General features: G+C 38.7%; 1 protein-coding gene across 1 annotated transcript in view; it reads left to right on the top strand.

The window, feature by feature from the left end:
- The first annotated feature begins 3,898 nt into the window (after nt 1-3,898).
- Nucleotides 3,899-20,814, top strand: part of ZNF292 (zinc finger protein 292) — a 73,226-nt gene continuing 56,310 nt past the window's right edge. Inside the window, exon 1 of the mRNA XM_004673673.2 lies at nt 3,899-4,066. Within this exon, the coding sequence (XP_004673730.1) occupies nt 3,899-4,066 (168 nt within the window). The remainder of the gene's footprint in view (nt 4,067-20,814) is intronic.

A 20,814-nucleotide genomic window follows, 5' to 3' on the forward strand; every position in this document is an offset into this window, starting at 1 on the left:
CCTTTTAGGAAAACGACAGTTTGAGCCTCCAAGCAGCAGCGATCGCAGAACACCCTCTGGCATCCCAGACAGGTCGGTTTTAGGAGGCAGGGCGCCCTGCCGTGTCCTGGAGTGGCTCCAGCATCTTTCGGCCTGGAGGGCCTGAGCGGCTGCTGCTCAAGAGTCAGGAGCCACAATCACTCTGCTGGCTTCGTTCTTGGCGCTGGATGGTAAAGCCACAGCTACAAATGAGGGTGCTGAGGCTGCAGGGCTCTGCCGTTGCCAGTGCGAAGGCAAGGGCGAGGGCGGTGGCACCCGGGGAGCAGAGGACCTGTGCACCAGCACTGACGCCGGGAGAGGAGACCTGGGCCGAGGCCCGGGGAGCTGTCTGGACTCTGGACAAGGGGAAGTATACAAAGGATTAGTGGAGCAGAACGGAGCCAACCCCAGCCCTGCTCCAGCCCTGCACACCTTCTCGGTCGCCTGGACCCCAGAGAGCTTGGAGAGGAACAAATAACGATCCCGAGGCGGCGTGCAGTCTTGGCCACCTCCCAACCTTCTTCAATTGTTCGGAAGGTCCCGGCCAGGGCTGCGCTCCTTCTCCGGCCCCGGGTCCTAAGGAATTGCCCCGCGTCAGTCCTGAGCCCTATGTCGTTAGCAAACCGCACGCTCGCTGTTTTCCTAGCTTGGCCTCTTTATTTTGTTAGCAGACACAAACCATTCCCTTCCTGTCTCTAGGCCTGCTATTTCAAGAATTCTGGGAGGGGGGGGGAGGCGGGGGGGGGAGTGGGGGAGAGGCGGGCTGGGGAGCGCACCACCATGGTGCGGACTTGGGTAGCCTCAGGAACTAGAAGTGAAGCAGGCAAGCACGCACAGCCGGCATGCAGATATATCAGTTTCCTCCCCACAGGATCGCCCCAATTATATTGGTCTTAAGATAGCGTAGTATTTCTGTCCGCCAGATTTACTCCGAAATCGAGTCACGTAGGCGTGAAGGTTCATGTGATCATATCGTAGGCACTCGCTGTGTCTAAAATGGGCTCTGGCTGGAGGCTAAATTCCCCCAGACTCGCGAGGAATCTCTTAGCCCTGGGGCTAATTGTGTTTTTTAATGGTACGGGGCCTCTGAATTACTGCTTCCCCACCTTCCCATCAGGAAACGGCTCAGTAGCCAGGGTGTGTTTGTGTGTAGTGATTCTCATGAACTGACAGTTTGGGATTGAAAGAACAAGTGGACTTAACTACAAGTCGTTTGTGCTTGTTGATATTTCTGAGATCATGAAGAAATGGTAGATATGTCCAGTGCTCTGTTATCTACACTTTTGTAGAGAACCAATGGGCATTCTACTTAGTTCTTTACTTTGGATTGTTTTGGTATTGTTTTTTTAAAGATTTATTTATGCATACAGAACTGGAGTACAGGCCAGAGGTGCAGGGGCGCTAAGAGGATTCACCAGAAACACAGTGGGGAGCAGAACTGGTAGATCTACGAAGTACACTGCTGAGGGAGCATTGGGCCGGGCAGGAGAGGTCTGCACATCATGTGGGCCACTACAGTGGTTGGGCTCGAACTCATGCTGAAGTAACTTTAGCTTCTCAGTGCTGTGCTTTTAACCCGCTGCGCCTCCAGGGAGAGCCCTCCCTGTTTTGGTATTGAGTTTAATCTACACTCATTTTCTTAATAGAACAGTTACATATTTTACTATATTGCCATTGCCTGCCACACTCCTACACACGGCAAGCTTCCTCGAAGCAGTTTTTATTCACTAACTCAAGCAGTGCCTTGATAAGTGATTATTAAATGACTGATACCACTCACTCCAAAGTCCTTAATTTTCCCATGGCCTCCAAACATTTGTGTAGGCAAGAGTGAGTGTATGAAAGAAATGGGAAAACAGGGCTCAAATACACCAAATTAAAATGACGGACATCATGCTGAGGGACATTTACAAGACAGTAATAGTGCTCAGAGTCAATTTGTTTATCAATTGTGCTCAGTTTTTTAGGATTTTAATGGGCAGGAGGTGGAAATGATCTATTGTTTAAAGATCAATATTTGGATGTTTTTCTTTTTATATATTTTACTTACCCCTCTTCTATGGATTAGGCATGGTATGTCACTGTGCTTCAGGTGGAAATGTACTTTGCAAGTCTTTGATGACTTCTGTCTTTAAATTTACTAGTAGTCACATTTCTCACTTTTTTATATTTTCACTGGTATCCTAAGATAACATAAATTGGAGAAACCAAGTTTGGACTGAGTTGTCCAAACTGAGTCTGGACTGATATTAAAATCCACTAGTTGGCTTAACTGTTGCTTTTTCAGTTCTCAATGAAATTAATAGATTTTCACTCCTTAGCCTTTGATTGTACTTCCCAACCTCTTCTATGGGAAATATGTGAAGAACCTATTTTATTAATATGCATTATCAACACATATATTTTAGCTGGTATTGTTTTATACAAGGTGTTTGGTTGTGCTCATTCATCTTACATTATGGCACTTTAAAATTATTGTCACCACTGATGCATTTCAAAACGTTTATTTTTGCACAAAGAAAACTGTCTAGAACATTTTCTATTACTACTATAAATCTCTTGAAGAGGATGTGCCACAAAATAGAAATTTAAATGCTTATATTAGAAAAATATACTTCACCTGGTATACAACAGTGAAGACTAGGTGCCTCATCAATTACATTGTTTCTGAATTTCTGTAGATCAGTTGTAAGAAAGACTATTTTCTAATTTTCTACTAACAAAATATTTTTTCCTGAACTTTAGGGTTACTCAAGGGTTTTTGTAGCACCTCTTCTACTGTCATGTTCCAATACCAAGTATTCTTTCCTTCCAGGTTACGAATAAAAATATGGTTCACAATACTGTCTCTTTATGCAGTACCAATAGAAAAAAGCTCTCGCTATTTATAATAATGCTCGATAACCTTTTTCTTTTATTTCAGTACCACTTTCCTTTTGGTTGTAATCTTGAATGAAGTACTTACTGATTCTTTTCTTCATGACCTACTTTCTGTAATATGTAGGAGTCTTAAACGATAGTGAAACAGATTAGCTGGTTATCACTTATTCTAGACATGTTTTCGTGGTTTAAAAATCATCGGGTTACAAAGTACACACATTTCATAGTCTGACATCTTTTAAGCCACGCTTTTCGTGAGTTTGCTCTGCTCTCTGCTGTTCCCATTATTTTTCTTTGTTGCCTTCAATCCCCAAGAGATTGTGTTTCCAGGAGAGAAGCGTTACTGGGGCTGAAGCGCTGGAGAGTCGAATGGGAAGAGTTCTGGTACCCCAGAGGCACTAATCCCTCCTTCCAGCCGGGTGAGAAGTCAGCCGACGTTGACAGTTCCCAGTCCCGCTTCGGCAGTCACGCTTGTGGCCCCAGGGTGGGTTGTACCTCCTCTCTCTTCCCTGCCTCTGGCCTGCCTGTGGGTCAACGGCAAAAGCAGCCAGGCATTGCCCCAGTGCATCCAGAGGTCTCGCTCACCCGGCCTCAGGGGCAACTGCTACGCGTGTCCATAGATGACTCCGGGACCAGGGAAAGTCACGGCGAGGTCCGGACGCCCAAGAGGCAGCTCCTCCCCAGGCTTTTCCCAGTCGCGGCGCCCACGTGACCGAGACTGGGCCTCCACCAGCCCGCCCCTTCCACCCGCTGTTACCCGCTTCCCGCTCGGGGTAAGTAAACCGCGGTTTTCCGCGCCGCGCCAGCCCCGCCCTTCTCCTTTCCCCTCCGCCTCACCTCCCCCGGGCTCCCTCGTTCCATTCTCCCCGCCCCCTCATCTCCTCTCCGGCCCTTTGTACGTGCTCGGCGGCGTGCAAGCGCGCCGGCACGTGACCCCGCCGAACGTGGCATTGTGTTATCACGTGACCCAGGTGCGTACGCGACGGAGCGGGGTGTGAAGATGGCGGACGAAGAGGCCGAGCAGGACAGATTGAGTCGCGGCGGAGGCGGCTGCGTCGCGGAGCTGCAGCGCTTGGGCGAGCGGCTCCAGGAGCTGGAGCGACAGCTGCGGGAGAGCCGAGTGCCGGCCGTGGATGCGGCCACGGAGTACTGTCAGCAGCTGTGCCAGGTGAGGGCGCCGGAGGTCCCCTCCCCCTTTACCCCAGCCAGACGGGGAAGAGGGCGAGCGAGCGCCTGGCGGCCAAGCGCTGGTGGTCTTTGCCTTGGCATCGTCTGCGCCGCCGCCCGGGCGGGAGCTGGGAGTACCAGGAAGGGGCCTTTGTGTGGCTGCCGTTGTGGCGGTTGTTGTCTGCAGCCCCGACTGGGGGAAGGAGGTTGTGGTCAGGGCGGAAAATCCCCCTCCCCTTTCCTTCCCCGAACTCCGTTCTGCGCTGTCCCCGCCACTGAGAGAAGTGCAGAGCGCGAGGGCTGGACCCTCGTCGCTGCTGGGAGAGGGTACGGAGGGTGGAGGCCAGGTACCCTTCTTCCTTCTCTTATTGTGCTCTGGGGCTTGGCGCGCCTCCCCCCTCCCCACATACACACACCCACACACACCCACACCTCTGCACCCTGTTACCCACTCTGACGGGTCTTCGCCCCCACCGGTTTGATTCCCTTGCCTCCCCCCTGCTTTTATCCGTCCCGCCCCCGACCCCGTACTCGGGGCTGTCTCCGGGCCTTTGTTGTTCCAGTTTCGCCTAGGACTGAAGGGGCCTTTGTTGATGTTCTGAGTAGCAATGCCCGCCGACCCCTTAGCTGGGCGAGACGTTCGTGGGTGGGGGGGTGCAGAGGTTGTCCCTTCCTGCCTTTGCTTGATGGGTGCATTGCTTCCTCGGTAAATGCAACATTTCATTTGCTCAGGGGAAAGCGTCGGCTATCCCTTTGCAGCGTCTTTTGCAGAGTCCCCTTCTCATTTGCTTCCTCACCCTTGGAGGAGTACGATTTCCTCTGTCCTTTCTCCCCCGTCTCCCCACTACGTTGTTGCCCGGAGCTTTCTCTGTTTAGCCTCCTGGCGAAAAGGAGAGGCTGAGGCTCGTGTAGATCTGTGATCAGGTCGGTTGCAAAGCTTTCCTTTCTCTTGCACAAGGACACCGCTTTCCAGTAACTGCATTCTGACCAAGATTTGGAATGTTAGTAACGCTGTTTGCTTGATAGAAATCGGAGTTTTGAGTCTACATTTGGACTTAATTACTAAATACCAGTTGCCTTTGAAATTTCAAGGTGCTGCGGTAGGCTGTATCATTCACATTTAAGAGTTAACTTGGGAATGTATCATTGTAGAGAAGTTGTTTGGGAAACATAATTAACTTAAGGTCGAACAATGGTGGCCCATTTTTTCATTTCAGAGTAGATTACATTTCACTTGTGTTTTAATCACCAAGTTCTGAAATGTCTCCTTTATTATAAGATCAGTGATATTTGATCCCATACAAAAGATTCTCCATTGCTATATGCACATTATTGTCACTAAATATTTGGTGGCTGTTGGTTCATTGTCTTTATTTTAAAAATTTAAAAAAAAAAACAACTTTGAGAGAGAAAGTGGTGGCTTGTCTAAGTGTATAGACAACATTGAACGACCCTCCACTTAAAGAAGGATTACTTATCTATGGCAAAATTAAAGAACCTGTCACCTTAGTTTAAAGGATTTTTGAAATATGCCAATTTCACTGCTCTTGCAGTACCCATTCATTCATAATTGTTTTTTTGGATATATTTATTTTAGACATAAAAATACATCAATAGAAATTGAAGTCTTTCATTTATAAGTAAACTCAGCTTTTTAATAAGTGAAAAACATTAAAGTTTAGCTTTGCTAGGGACATTTTCAAATGTGTCCACTACAATATATGTGCCAGCAGTATATATACGCAGGATTAATAATTCTGGTGAAATGTAATCTTATGCAAGTTGGAGTATCTGCAACAAAGTTATCACTTAAAACAAGATATTTTATTTTAATATGTAAAATGATATTTTTTTACAAAATCAGTATGAAAGTAATTTGGTGTGTGTTTTATTAAGCGATTCGCCTTAACCATAAATGGTTTTTATTTACCGTGCATGAACTAGTAATAAAACAAACACTGAATTTGTGGATTTGAAACAAAAAAGTATTTCATGCACTGAAATCCCACAATAATTTAAATGCACATAAAGGTGATTTCTAATATTTGAGTAGGCACAAAGACTGATGTTTGATCCCCTGTAGAATGTTTTCTGTATATATTTTTTAAGTAACCCTTTTAGACATCTTGTCCAGTGGGAAGCAATTTGAAGTGTAATTGTTTCTTTAAAATTGTATCCTAACCATTTATAATATTTTGATATGAAATTGACAAGGCAGTGGTCCTAACAATTATAAAATGTGTTACAGCAATATAAAAAACAGTGCTAGAAAAAATGGTAGAAAATATGTTTTGGCTTCTAATCATGAGATGTTCATTTATAATTTTCTATTAAGTGGGTTTTTCACATATTCAAGAAACATGGATAAGTATTTCAGTGAACTTCGGAGTTAATATTTAAGTGTTAATGTTCAATATTTGTGTAAACCTGGTTGTTATATTTATTTTTTAAAAGGAATTAGTTTATATTTTGAATTTTCACCTCAGCATAAAGTTTCTGGAGAATGTAGTGAAACCTACAAAAATAGAAGTTCTATATACTTTCTGGTTTACAGTTTTTCTTTTTAAAAGAGGTAGGATATCAACAAATTTCTTGAGTTGTTGAGTTAAGTGGAACTGACTTAAGTTTTTCTTGTTAATAATTGCTTTCGCATTTTAATTGGTTGCTTCCTGAAATCATGCCTCATTTTTACTTACATGAACATTTGCTTAAAGTAGTGGGAGAAAGGGAAAGTGGTATGTAGGATGGGCATATGGAAGTGCCTGTCAAGAATTGTATAATTTTCTGGTATCTTTAAAAGTAAGCTTTAATCAGTAGTAGTTTGGGATATGCTTGTTAATTTTCTTAAGGTCAATTTAGAATAAGAATATTATATAGCTAGAAATAACAACTTGCACTTGTTTCAGTATCCTTATTACATATACAAATTAATTATAGTTGCAACAACTTTGACTAATTGTATTAGATTGAGCCAGTTTTCACTCACTCTTTCATTATTGTTACTGAATGCTCACCTTAATCACCGTCCTGGTTTAAAGAGCATATAGTCCTGGATGAAAGTGGACAATAATTGTAATGAACTGTGATTTATATCTTATTTCTGAGTTGAGTGCACTACAATGGATTGTTATTTTGGAAACTAAAAACATTCAAATGAAAGAGTTCTTTAAAAAAGATTTAAAAATAACCATTCATTAGAAGTTAAACCATTGTAATAGTTGAGGAATGATGGGGGGGGGGCCGGGATCCATTGTTTATTGGACCAGATACTGTTTGATTAACACATGAATTGTGACTGTTAGTGATCATTTATCATTTGGTCATTGATTGTTTTAAAAGGTTAAATTGCAGTTATGGAAATGTATGTGTGTGTGAAACATACACATCGATACCTTAGTTCATGTAAACAATGCTTCTCAACTGGCATGGTAATCTTCCCTCACTCCCCTTTCATTTCCCTATTCTAGGGTATTGAGAAAAATGTGAGATCATTGCATTGATTGGATGTGATACTATGGCCATGATTCATGGGTGCTAGATTTTTAAGTCATTATGCTCTTTTCATGTTAAGATAATATAGTTTATTACAATCTGGAACAGATCCAGGTAAATGCTCTTCAATCATTTAAATTTATACTGAGTTTGAGAGGTCAAGAATATTCCAAGTTGCTTTTTGTGGAACTCACAAGCAGTAGTAGTCCCCGCCACCACCCACCCCCATCATAGTTTAACTATGGTTTCAGTTAGCTGCAGCCAGCTGTTCCAAAAATATTATGTATATTTGCACATGCACATAATTTTGATTATAGTATGTTTTAGTTATTTAATTATTAGTTGTTATAAACCTTTTGGTGTGCCTAATTTGTAAATTATACTTTATTATAGGTATGTGTTTGTAGGGGTAAAACAGTGTTTATATCAGGTTGGATTCTCAGCAGTTTCAAGTATCTCCTGAAGGTATTGAAATATATTTCCCTCACCCTACAAAGATAAGGGTGGACTTGTGTATTAAACAATTAGGAAGCAATTCACTTTTGCTAGGTTTAAGAGGGTAGCAAACTTAGCATTCTTAATTGTCCCAATTAAAAAAGAGGTTAACCCGGGCCCTCCCTGGTGGCGCAGCGGGTTAAAGCACTGCACTGAGAATCTAAAGCCACTTCCGCATGAGTTCGATCCCTGCCTGCCCCGGAGGTGACCACATGGCGTGGCAGACCTCTCCTGACCCGCCCGCTGCTCCCCTCAGCAGTGTACTTCATCGATCTGCCTGTTCTGCTCCCCACTCTGTCTCTGGTGAAGCCTCTCACCGCCCCTGAGCCTCTGGCCTGTACCCCAGTTCTGTATGCACAAATAAATAAATCTTTAAAAAAAAAAAGAGGTTAACCTTTAATATAATTGAAATTCTGTACTTTTTAAAGAAAGCATTTAGTGCAATGATAAGGTTTAAATGTTAGTACGGGATATAAGATAAGGAGATTCTAGTAAGATATGTGAACTGATAAAGTAGGATTTGTATATTGTTTCAGGACAAAAGACAGTATATCACTAGTTAATTCATTTGCTTTCCCTTTTAAAATAGAAAATGTCATATATTGAAATGGTTTTAAAATATTCAAACACTGAAAAAATGGATACAGAAAAAACTTGATCTTCCCAATCCCAGACCTCCCAGTTAGCTTTCAGACAGCCCCTAACATTTTTTATCCACCTTTTCAGAAATACTATTTCTTTAAAAAAAATTAAATAGGAGGATATGCCATATACTACATCTTGCTATTTTTACCCCCCCCAAAAAAATTGTATCTGTCTAATCTTTCCATAGTTGCCCACGTAAATCTGACTATTTTAAACGGTATAATAATTCTAGTCTATTGTTGTGTCTAGTTAATTGATTATTGGTGGCTATCTAGTTAAATGAGTTAATTTTATGCATAGTAATTTCAATGAAGAGTTCAAAGTGGCTACTAACCACTTGACATCTGGGTTGTCTGTTGAAGAGATAGGATTTGATCTGTACTAACTTGTAGTGTCTTTATTGTTAGTGCCTTGTTGGTGTAAGAAACAAAAATCAAGTTGTTAGGAAAGCAACTGGGTATTTAAACTATGTGGTTAAAATATGTCTGTGTATATTCTGTTTCCTCTGTTTGATCTATGTTACTTCTCTTGTTTATCTGTAATTTTTGCTTAGCTTTAATTATGACAAGAATTTTGAAAATGTTTAATTTTCTTTTAAAAACTAGACTTTCCCCCCTTTTGATTATTAGAGGGTATCTTAAGTTAATTTGTAGGACACTTCAAATCAGAAGGAAAGATGGCTTGCTTCTTAATTAGTGATAATTACTTTAGGTATTGAGGGAGTAATAAGTCATTTAAACTTTAAAAATTTAAATAATACTCAGGGGAAATAACTTTCACTGTTCATAATTAGGATGATTGCATGTTAGAGATATTAAATCTCACTTTCCAGAAAATGCTTATACCAATTTTAGCAAAGGAGAAGGTTTTTCAAATCTTGCTTGTATCCTTTTTGAACTATTTTAGTCCTCAATTAAAATGGGGAAGAGAAGTTGTAATTGTCTTTCATAAGTTTTTTATATGATCAACCTGCAAAACTAAGAATTTTTGAAAATATGTATTCTTAACTATATGAAACTGCTTTGTTTTTTTTCTTGAAATTGGGTCAAAATTGAGAAATTATCTTATTTCCCCAACTTCCGCACATTAATCCAGTTTGTAATATTAACCAATCAATATGAGTAGTATTATTTATAAAATGGAAAGTTTGTTTTCTATTAATGTTTGGTCAGATGTAACTTTTTTTTTTAAAGACTTACTTATTTATGCATACAGAACTGGGGCACAGGCCAGAGGTGCAGGGTTGGTGAGAGAATTCACCAGAAACAGAGTGGGTAGCAGAACAGGCCAGAGGGTCAGGAGAGGTCTGCCATGCCATGTGATCACCTACATGGTGGGGATCGAACTCATGCTGAAGTGAGGCTTTAGCTTCCTAGTGCTGTGCTTTTGTTAAGCCACTGAGCCACCAGAGAGGGCCCAGTCAGATGTAACTTTTAACTATATTATTTTCCAAGAGAGCCTCTTTGAATGTTTGTCTTTTTTTTTTCAAGATTGATTTATTTATTCATACAGAACTGGGGTACAGGCCAGAGATGTGGAAGGTGAGAGGATTCATCAGAGACAGTGCGGAGCAGAACAGGCAGATGGACAAAGTACACTGCTGAGGGGAGCAGTGGGCGGGTCAGGAGAGTTCTGCTGCTCCAAGTGGATCACCTCCTGGGCAGGGGGGATCGAACTCATGCTGAAGTGGCTTAAGCTTCTTAGTGCTGTGCTTAACCCGCTGGCCACCAGGGAGGGCCGAATGTTTGTCTCTTTTTAGGCATAGAGTTACAGAGAAGAAAATGTTACCTTTCCACCCCTTAACTTTCCTTACAAAAGTTGAATGGTTTTTAAATACTTATATTTATCTAGGAAGATTGTTAAAACTCAGTCAGTTAATGTCTTTATTTTAACTTGATGTTTAAGGAGAAATAGGGGAGCTATGTAGAATTACTGTGCAGATAGCTCCTTTCAAAGAGCTTATAAAGTCTGGTGTATATATTAATAGTGAAGTTACAATATTAGTAAAAATAGGAGCTCCAATAAAATATTGGAGCATGAATTAAGAGAACTAGAGAATTTTAAAATTAAGTATTTAAGATTTAAACAAAGGAGTTTTTATTATTATTATTATTAAATCTCATAAGAATAGGTCATTGTAGCTACAGTTTCAAATGACTCACTCTTTAAAAATTTGGGGCCTTCAAATGAAATTAAGTTCAGAATATTACCACCTTTGATTTTTCTCGGTATCCTATCCGTTATTGTCCTATAACAAATTAACTGAAAATTTAGAAGCTTTAAAAGATGAGCCATTTTTCTTACTGCTCTCAAGTCTTTTTGGTTTATTGGGTGGTTCTACACTCAGCTGGTTGGACTGAGTCTGAATAGTCCCAGTTAGTCTTCACATAGGTCTTGTGGTTGTCATGTGAGTTGGTCTCTGGGCCTCTATCAGAGTGCCTCACCTCTGTTCCATTCTATCCTTTTAAGGTAGCTTTGTTATCTTTATATTGCAGGGAGGAAGAGGTCCTCTGTTGTATAGTTGCTTTTCACACCTCTGCTGTGTCAGGTACGCTCATGTCCCATTGGCCATGGCAAGAGGTTAAACCCCAGTCTCTGTGGGCACAGCAGATAGGCTTCATTAAGGACCATTCTGTAACAGTTTCTGCCACGTACCCCTTTTACTTCATTCCCAAGTCACTTCCATTCCAGGCACTTTTAGAGGTCATGTTTCTCCTCACCCCCACCCCCCACTATAACTTTGCCTCTGCTCGCTTTCTTGTCACCCGTATTCTATAGCACAAAGATATCTGAATGCCCCCTTTTTTCATGGGTTGAGAAAAGGTATCTTCATTCCTGCATTCTCACCTCAGTCTCTAAATAGAAAGGTTTCCTCCTCCATCACTGTAACTTTGAAAAAGTTTTTGAATGATCTCTATTTACTATGGTTCTTTAAATGTAGTTGAGCTTAGTGTTTTATAGTCTATAAACTATGTACAGCTTAATAATGGCATCTTAGTTCTCTGTTGTAGTCTGAACTGATAAACTTGCATTGAATCTTTATTTGTGAAATTGCCTATATTCCTATTTTTGTTCTTCTGTCTCAGTGTTTATCAAATTTGATAGTTTGTGAAAACCCAAGATGATGACTTAAAGATAATAGAGCCTTTTTTACTTAGCCACTGAGTTGTCACACTGAAATAGTATTATCAGAAAACAATATTTATCTTTAATATTTATGGTACATCATGCTTGATTATTATTAGAAAAATTCTTTTGATTGTATTGTGCATTAATAGGTTATAACTAATAGCTTGAAAATGTGACTTAGTGGGGTGACTTTACTGGGCTCAATTTAGTAGTAAGTACAAAGGGCAGGTGAGTCTAAGTTACGTTTTATTTAGGAGCATCAAAGTTAAAGTACAGTTGTAAATTTCTTACAACTGTAAGAAACAGTTAATCCTTCTAGAAACCCAGGTTTATGTTTACAGACCCCAATTTGAGAAATGCTGGTAAATAAAACTAAACCCATATTTAAGTTGATTATGTGTCCTTTCACTGTTCAACAGGAAGTTTTCTACTCCACCAAAATTGTTCTATTCACTTGTTACAAGTTGTACCTACTCATATTTTTCTACTTTTATTACTTTACTTAGGGGAGCATGGTGGAAACTAAATGACTTTGAGCTCAAATATGACCTTCCCTCCAAAGTACAAGGTATTTTGCTCATGCTTTCTTGGTCTGAAAATGCAAGGCTAGAGAAAGGATGGAGTTTAGAGTTAGAGGCTAGACCCAACAGGTTGAAGAGAAAGAGAATTAATGGTCAAAGTAAGCATTCTGAAGATGTTTTACTAACAGTGAATTGTTAAACTTTTGAGATTATAGAATGAAATGTCAATATTTTTAGTCATTTGAATGCCTTATTTTATTAAAACTGCCTCTTGGGACCTCCTCATTATTATATAATGCTCAGTTTGACATTGAATCATCAGAAAATGTCAAAATTTTTATTAGGCATTTGTTTAGGAAGACTGAGATATATGATTAAATGGCTTAAATGAAATAGTTCTTTAAAAAATTAAAATATCTGGGTAATATATTCACGTGGAACATCCTTACTGATGCCTGATAAAGATGATACATGTTAACTTTGTCTAAGTCCTAGAAACCAATTTTATAGTTAGAAAGAGATAATCTAAATTTAAAACTAAGGTTAGTGATTGACTTACTCCACTCCAGTAAGTTTTATAGATGCAGATATAGAAGTTGTCATATAAAATACTTATTTTTTAAAAGACTTATTTATTTATGCATCAGAGCTGGGGTACAGGCCAGAGGTACAGGGGCGGTGAGAGGATTCACCAGAGACAGAGTGGGAGCAGAACAGGCAGATAGATGAAATGCACAGCTGAGTGGAGCAGTGGGCAGGTGAGGAGAGGTCTGTCATGCCACGTGGGTCTGCTTACTGGCCTGGGATTGAACTCATGCTGCAGTGGCTTCCCAGAGCTTCATAATGTGGGGATTTAACCCATTGTGCCACCAGGGAGAGCCCAGATATTTGTGATTTTAAGACAAAATTATTTCTCGTACATAAGGCTAATTTTGCTACTTGTTTTAGATGAACCATTATCATCAAACAAGTCATCTTGTGTATTCTGGAAAATACAGATTTTTATTTTTAATTTTCTGAATAAAGCATTCACAATTAAATTTCAAAATAATGCAAGAAAGTTTTATAAAATATTAAAATTGATATGTTTGAATTTGGTCACATATTTTGACTTATTCAATCCCTATTTGTAGATTTATTTTAAACCTCAATTAAAGAAAACAGTTTGATTGCTTTAATATTGTGAATAAGATTTATATTATCAAGTTATATTGACATTCATCAGCATGAAGATATTTTACAAAAATTTTTTTATATCCTGTATAGTGTATCATTGGTAATTAATATGTAAAACTGAATATATTGGCAAGAAATGAGCCAAATTCAGTATATTTAATATTGTTATCTATTTGTAAAATATTTCTTCAAAGACAATGTGATGTTGCAAGTGCCTCCTAAAGCAAAGCTATTTTTTAAGATTTATTTATGCATACAAGAACTGGGGTACTTGTCTGAGGTGCGGGGTGTGGGGGCTAAGGATTCACCAGAGACAAAGTGGGGAGTGGAACAGACAAATTGAAGGTAGACTAAAATACACTGTTGAGGGAGCAGTTGACAAGACAGGAGAGGTTTGCTGTGCCATTTGGGTCTCCTCTCTGGCCAGATATTTGAACTCAGTGTGGCCATGGCTGCCCTGTAGCTTCACAGGCTGTGCTTTCAACCCTTATGCCGCCAGGGAGGGCCCAGCAAAACTTTTTAACATTCATAGACCTTTGAGGATTTATTTATCTTGAATGAAAGCACTTATGCTGTTTGGTTTTCTTTTTTAATTTCCCCCTTTAGAATTCATCTTATACAGCTCTTGTTTTGCTTGGCAGCCCATTAGATTCTGTGAATTAGTCTTGGGATTCTAAGGACACTGGTTTTAATTTTTACAAAATTGTTTATTGTGATCCTTATCTTGCTATATAAAAGTTTTCTGTTCGTTACCTTGAAGTGGAGGTGATAACATACCTCTCTTGTTATAAAAGAATTAAAGGAATATTTATTTTAAGTGATTTTTTTTACATAAAGTAACATTTTTATTTGCACTTAGAAAGTACTTTGGAAATACCTTTGATGTTTTATATATAATGGCCTAGCCTAATTAAAAAAACGTTAATAATTCTATCGTTTTCAAGTTCTCTATTCTCATAATTTTGAAAACATTAGATTATTGATTTGCTAATTTATTTGCAACTATTTTAGAAAAGACAGGATTTGGTTTTATAGTGTATTATAAGATCTTGTAAGTGGAGGGACACAGATTATTTGATGTGACTGTGCCAGGAGATTTTTGGCTCTAAACCTGGGATTTGAGAGACTGGAGATTAGAGAAAACTCATATTAATAGTAACTATAGATTTTAAACTATGCTTAGAATTAGTTTTGTGTATGTTCTCATCTATAGACAAGGCAGTAATACCTGTTATTGTGAGTAAGGCATATTTACTGAGCACTTTGCATTTTAAGATGCTGGAAGTATATAGTAAATGTTTGTTATGAGCACATTTTAAAAAATTAGATATGGAATGTAAAAGTATTTGGTATTAGTAGAATTCTCTTAGTTCTATGCCATTTAGATAGTGAATTGTTTTCCTAACTTAAGAAAAGAGTAGAAGTTTTGCTCACTATACTCGATGTGCATAAAACAGAAAGTTGCTTCTGCAGAACAGTTTGACAAGTACTAATCTAGAATATAACAGCACGATTGCCAGAGTTTGTAATGGAAGTTCATAGTTCTCGTCTGACATTTTCTGCCTAGATAGGCATTTTCCCCCTCTCATTCCTCTTCCTTTCTGTCCTCTTCCAAAGAAAATACTTCTTATCTTATAGACATAATAAGGGCATCACTAAATACATTTATTTCTTATTTAATCCTTAAAGAATTATCATGTTGCTTATATTTGTCTTATGTAATAAGACATGAAATAAGACATGAAATAAACTCACATTTTGGTACCCAAGATTTTAAATCTTGGATTTTAACCTTTGTCATTCAGGTGTAAATGTACTTTTTGAAGCATGGCATAGTATGAATGGAGAAATTGTATCTCATCAGAGACACAAATGTTAAATAATAGTGAAAATTATTATGCGCAGTTTCACAGATACACTCAGTGCTGCTAATATTTAATTCTTCCTGAAAATTTACTAAGAAGATCTAATTCCTCTTATATATTTCCCCCCAAACAAACTACCTTTGTGTCATATTTTCTTTTGATCTTGCATTTTCTTTCTAGGACTTTCAGAGAAATGACTGGCCACTTTCCACATTTTTTATGTGCACTTGATCCCAACTGCAGAAGGGAATTCTTAGAGGGAACCTTTTCTATGTCTTCATATAGATATGTGTATTTTCCTCATTCTTTTGCTTTGTTGGTTATCTGTTTTCACATTTCTCCCTTTTCTCATAACTTCCCACATATGAGACTTCTATTTTTAAAAAGGGCTTGCTTAACTACTGTTTCTAATCTTTATTGCCTGACTTCTTGGAAAGATACTATATATCGTGTCATCATTTTTTACCTACAATTACAGTTTGGATTCTGTCCCTCATCACACTAAAGAAAATATTCTTCTAAAGGTCACTTCAGCCTATCTGCCCTACTTTATTAACTGTAGGCTCCAGTAGGAATCCAGGAGCTCTTCGGACTAATTATAATGTCTTTTTTTTTTTTAAGTAAGTTTAAATTTTAGTATTATATAAATTATAGGCATTTATGTTTAACTGAAGAGGATTGGCTTCTCTTATGACATTAGAAGATCTAGCAATATTGAATTCATTCATGGTTACAGGTGAATGTGGCTACCTGCCCCTGTTGGCATTTTGAAATGTTCGTGACCCCATCTGAAGTGCATCTCCTATTTATTTGCACCACTCTCCTGATTTTCCTATCTTTGTGACTAACGCTCCTTAGTTCTTTTCACTGACTCTCCGCCTGCTAAAAGTACACAAAAATTATTAGCGTGAATTAATGAATTTTAAGAAGACTACATCTATTTCTCAGTTGGGGGGGTACCATTTCCTCATTCTGTGCTTCCTTTCACTCTTCATTTAGTGACCTTCACCCATTTCATCACTTCTTCATCACATCTGAATAGGACTGATCAGAAAGTGATTCATGATGCACTGATAAATCATGCTTTAGATAAACGGTAAATCTTTAATAGTCATCCAATCTGACAAGATCTTCTACTATTGATTCTAGATAGCACTTACAGTCATCTATTCTTTCAGAGTTTACCACTCTCATCCCTCTGTGAAACTCTTCCTCGTAGGTACTCAGTAACTATTTCTTATAAACATTTCTCAGATCATATTCACCTTTTCTTCTTGCCACTTTCCCCAGCCCACATCAAAAATAAAGCTTGTTGGTATATGTGACATTTCTCCCCATCCCAAACTTAGTTTTTGAAATCCAAGTCTTTTATGCACTTCCTCCCTTCACCTCTACAGCTCAGTCACTCAGGTTCTGCCAGTTTTATTCCTGTACTTGTATCCTTTGGTTAGGTCTGATATGTCATTGTGCTCATTTAGTTTCAATGGAAATTCAACGGAAGAATTTTTTTTTTTTAATGAAGGTACTTTTTGCTTTTTGTCCTTCATTTTCTTCTTTTCCCAGTCTTTCTTCTTTTATATTTTCACTAAGATCCTCAGTTATCTTTTTAAGCAAGTGTATCATGTTTTTAAAGACGTAAAATCTGTTAAATTCAGATTTCTGGGTTGGTCACCATGTGTTGAAATTTCAGCTTTACTATGTACTAGCTGGGCTCAGTAACCTGTTACGTGAAGAAAATAGTACTTCATAGGACTATGAGAATTAAAGGACACATCAGCATGGCACCTGTCACATTAGTAAGCACCACATAAAATGCCATTCCATGGGCCCTCCCTGGTGGCACAGCGGGTTAAAGCACTGCACTAAGAAGCTTGAGCCGCTTCCGCATGAGTTCGATCCCCGCCTGCCCCAGAGGAGATCCACATGGCATGGCAGACCTCTCCTGACCCGCCCGCTGCTCCCCTCAGCAGTGTACTTCGTCGATCTGCCTGTTCTGCTCCCCACTCTGTCTCTGGTGAATCCTCTCACCCTCCTCATCTCTGGCCTGTACCCTAGTTCTGTATGAATAAATAAACAAATCTTTAAAAAAAAAAAAGCCATTCCATGAAAAATATAAGTCATGCTCACTAGCCTTATGCTTCACTAAAATAAGTCATGGCTTAAAATAAGTCGTGACTTTCACAACTTGTCTTTCAGTTTACCAGACTGACTGCTTGGCATCCATCTCTTACCTTTTTGTAATCTCAGTACTTTATTCTTATATTACGATTTACATATCCTCCCAAATTCCTGTGCTTCTGCTTTAGCTTTCTCCTTCAGTGTTTCATTCTTTTATCAATCCCATTTCCCCATATCTTTCACTCAATCTATGGTACAAATATTAGGCATTATTACATTCTTCATGAGGTCTTCCTATAGTGCTAAGTGGATTTAATCATACATTAAAAAGAACAGAATTCTTTTTTTTTGGACTGTATGTTTTTCTGGCTTCTGGCATAGTTTTTCTGTATTATGCGTGTGTTTATTTGCTCACTGTTTCCCAATTTGAAACTTCTTAAAAGCAGGGGCCATGACTTATTTTAGTGAAGCATAAGTAATCCCTTTGAATAATTATTTCTTCTTTTTCCTTGAATAATTCTTTTTGATTGTTGGAGAGGGGGAAGTGAGCTCTGTTCTGTTAAGAGGCCATTCCTTTTGAAATTAGGTTTCTTCTGGCCACTCTTACTTCATCTCATTTCTAACATTGGGAAGGGATTCAGTTTGATCAAATATGTATAATTCTTATATGAGTATAAGAAGTGGCAGTCCTCTTAATAGTTTACATTTATTAAAAGCTGACTATAGTGTATGTGTGTGTGTGTGTGTGTGTGTGTGTGTGTGTGAGAGAGAGAGAGTGAGATGGGGGTAGGGAGGTGAGGAAAAGGGAGAAGAAAGGGACAGTAAAAAACCAAATTCACTCAATTCTCAATAATTTCTGAAATATAGTGAAAGCAATTTATGGGAGAAACTAATTTCTAATTTCCAAGTATATCTAATACTAAGATTAAAATAAACGAGTTTGTGTTTGTGATGTATTGGCTTCTTTAGTGCAGAGGGTAACCAAAATCTGTAAGGGAAAAATAAGGTTGTTGTCCACATCAGTGGTCCCACAGTTGTTTTAGTTGGTTGTCCTGCCCGTACACATTTGAGTATGAAATTTTAATATAGTATGGTGTGTTATATGTGTACACATATGTACTATTCATTTTCTATAATTGAGTCTTTTTATTAAGTAATGAAGTTCATGTTTTAGATATATTTATTAGAAAAGTATACCTCTCATACTTTTCCCTTCCTGTAGTCCATTATAAACTCTGCTTAGAAATCACTGGTTTATAATGCTTGAATAATTTAGTTTCTGAGATGTATTACTAATAACTGCCTGGTTTATTTCTCCACATATTCAGAGGATACTGGAGAAGTGACAGCAGTGGTCTAATCACATTTTTTTATACTCTAGTCGATTATAATGAATTGTGTATTTCCAATTCATTGTTTCTTTCACACTTTACCCACTTTGAAGGGCCTCTAAGTATTGAGTGTGCCAGCTATCAGATTCCCTCTCAGCTCTAAATTCCCTCTTTGTTACATGATTTATTATACTGAAGCTTGTTCTGTTAAGCGATTTTCCTTTGCATGATGTCAAGCTTTGTCAGTAAAAGATGCTGAAGGAATATTATACTGCAACAGGTTTCTGTTTTTGTTTTGCTCCAACTACATAACTGCAGTGTTTGGATATAGGGCAAACAGTGCTTCTCTGCACTGGGTGAGTCCAAGAGTGGACAATTTGGTAAGTTCACAGTTTCAGGCCCAACTTTGATCTCCTAACATGGGTATTGCATGCACAATCCAGCCCTTTTGTCAGTTTGCTATAGAGTTAGCAGCCAACACCCCAAATCACCCTGCATGTTTGTTTGTACCAGAAAAGGTTTTTTCCATAGATCTTTCTTTACAGGCACTGCTGGCAATCAATTCCGCCACTACCCCGCAACCCTCTGTTAACCTACCAGTCTCTTAGGCCCAGGCAAATAAACCTGGCTAATTTCTTTGCCAGGCTGCAACCTCACCTCCAAGAAAATTGAAATTTCAAGTTTGTTTTTTTCTTGGGTTCTCTCTTTAAGCCCTTGGTATTCTTTAGCATGTGCTTTATATGTAAAACTATTACTTTGTCATTAATAATATTTTATGTGAAACTTCCTTTGTTCAAATTATTGTGTGGATCACATTTCTTGATTAGACCCTGTCAGGTGCAGTAGGCTAAAGTGAATTAAATTATATACTATCTTATGCATAAAGGTGCAGAGTAGTACTGTAATTTTTTCTCCTCACATTCATGGCATACTTGATTCATCTGCTCATGGAAATTACTTCGGTATTAAAAAGAAAGTGCCATATTTCTAAATGCAGTTATTCATTCTTGTGGTATTATAATGATTTTTAAAAGTCATTGGTCATGGGGGTCTTCCCTGGTGGCACAAGGAGTTAAGTTGCAGCACTATGAAGCTATCCACAGCCACTGCAGCAGAAGTTGGATCCCCAGCCAGGGAGCTGACCCACATGGTGCAGTAGAGCTACTGGCTGCTCCCCCGTAGCAGTGTATTTCCATAGATCCATCTCTTCTGCTCCCCATTCTTCTCTGGTGAATCCTCTAGCCCCTACCCTGCACTTCTGGCTTATACCCCAGTTCTTGTATGCATAAATAAATAGATTTTTAAAAAGCCAGTCACAAAAATTGTTGGGAATAAGGAATGGAATACTTCTGGAAGTTTTTCCTTAGTTAAGTATTTAGTATTATACTTTAACAGAACTTTTCAATCCTATTAGCATATTTGATGACTCAAATTTCCACTTCATCATTTCTTTTTGAATAAATTAACAATGACAGTTATGTAAATTGTCTCTCTTAAAATTTCTCCAGATGGGAGGTTGGATTAAAAGAAAGTACACCCACATTCACAGAGATTGTGGTTCTGGTGAGACAGGGAAACACAGAAATACTACTATTACTAGTTTATTAATAGGGCTAACCTGTTAAATGGTTTATTTGTAGATGTCATTTCTGTATTGAGTTTTTGTGAATACTTAGAATTATTAACTTTGCTAATTTTATAATCCCAGTATCTTCAGTAATATTAACCATATTGACATAGCTGCAGTTATTTCTATATAGTTGACTAGAGTATTCTAGCAATACCACCTTCATTTCCAAGAATTTTTCTCCAGGAATTCAGTGGCTAGTGGATTTTTTTTTTATTTCTTTTTTTTTTAATTAAAAAGTTTATTTTTACATCATTTTGCACATTTTTTTCATCTCAATTGTAATCCCCACGGGTTTCCCATCACCAAATCACCCCTGTGCCACCACCATAGTCCCGTGCATTTCCCTC

The sequence above is a fragment of the Condylura cristata genome, unplaced genomic scaffold, assembly GCF_000260355.1.
Source record: "Condylura cristata isolate star-nosed mole 26May11 unplaced genomic scaffold, ConCri1.0 scaffold00001, whole genome shotgun sequence".
Lineage (NCBI taxonomy): Eukaryota > Metazoa > Chordata > Mammalia > Eulipotyphla > Talpidae > Condylura > Condylura cristata.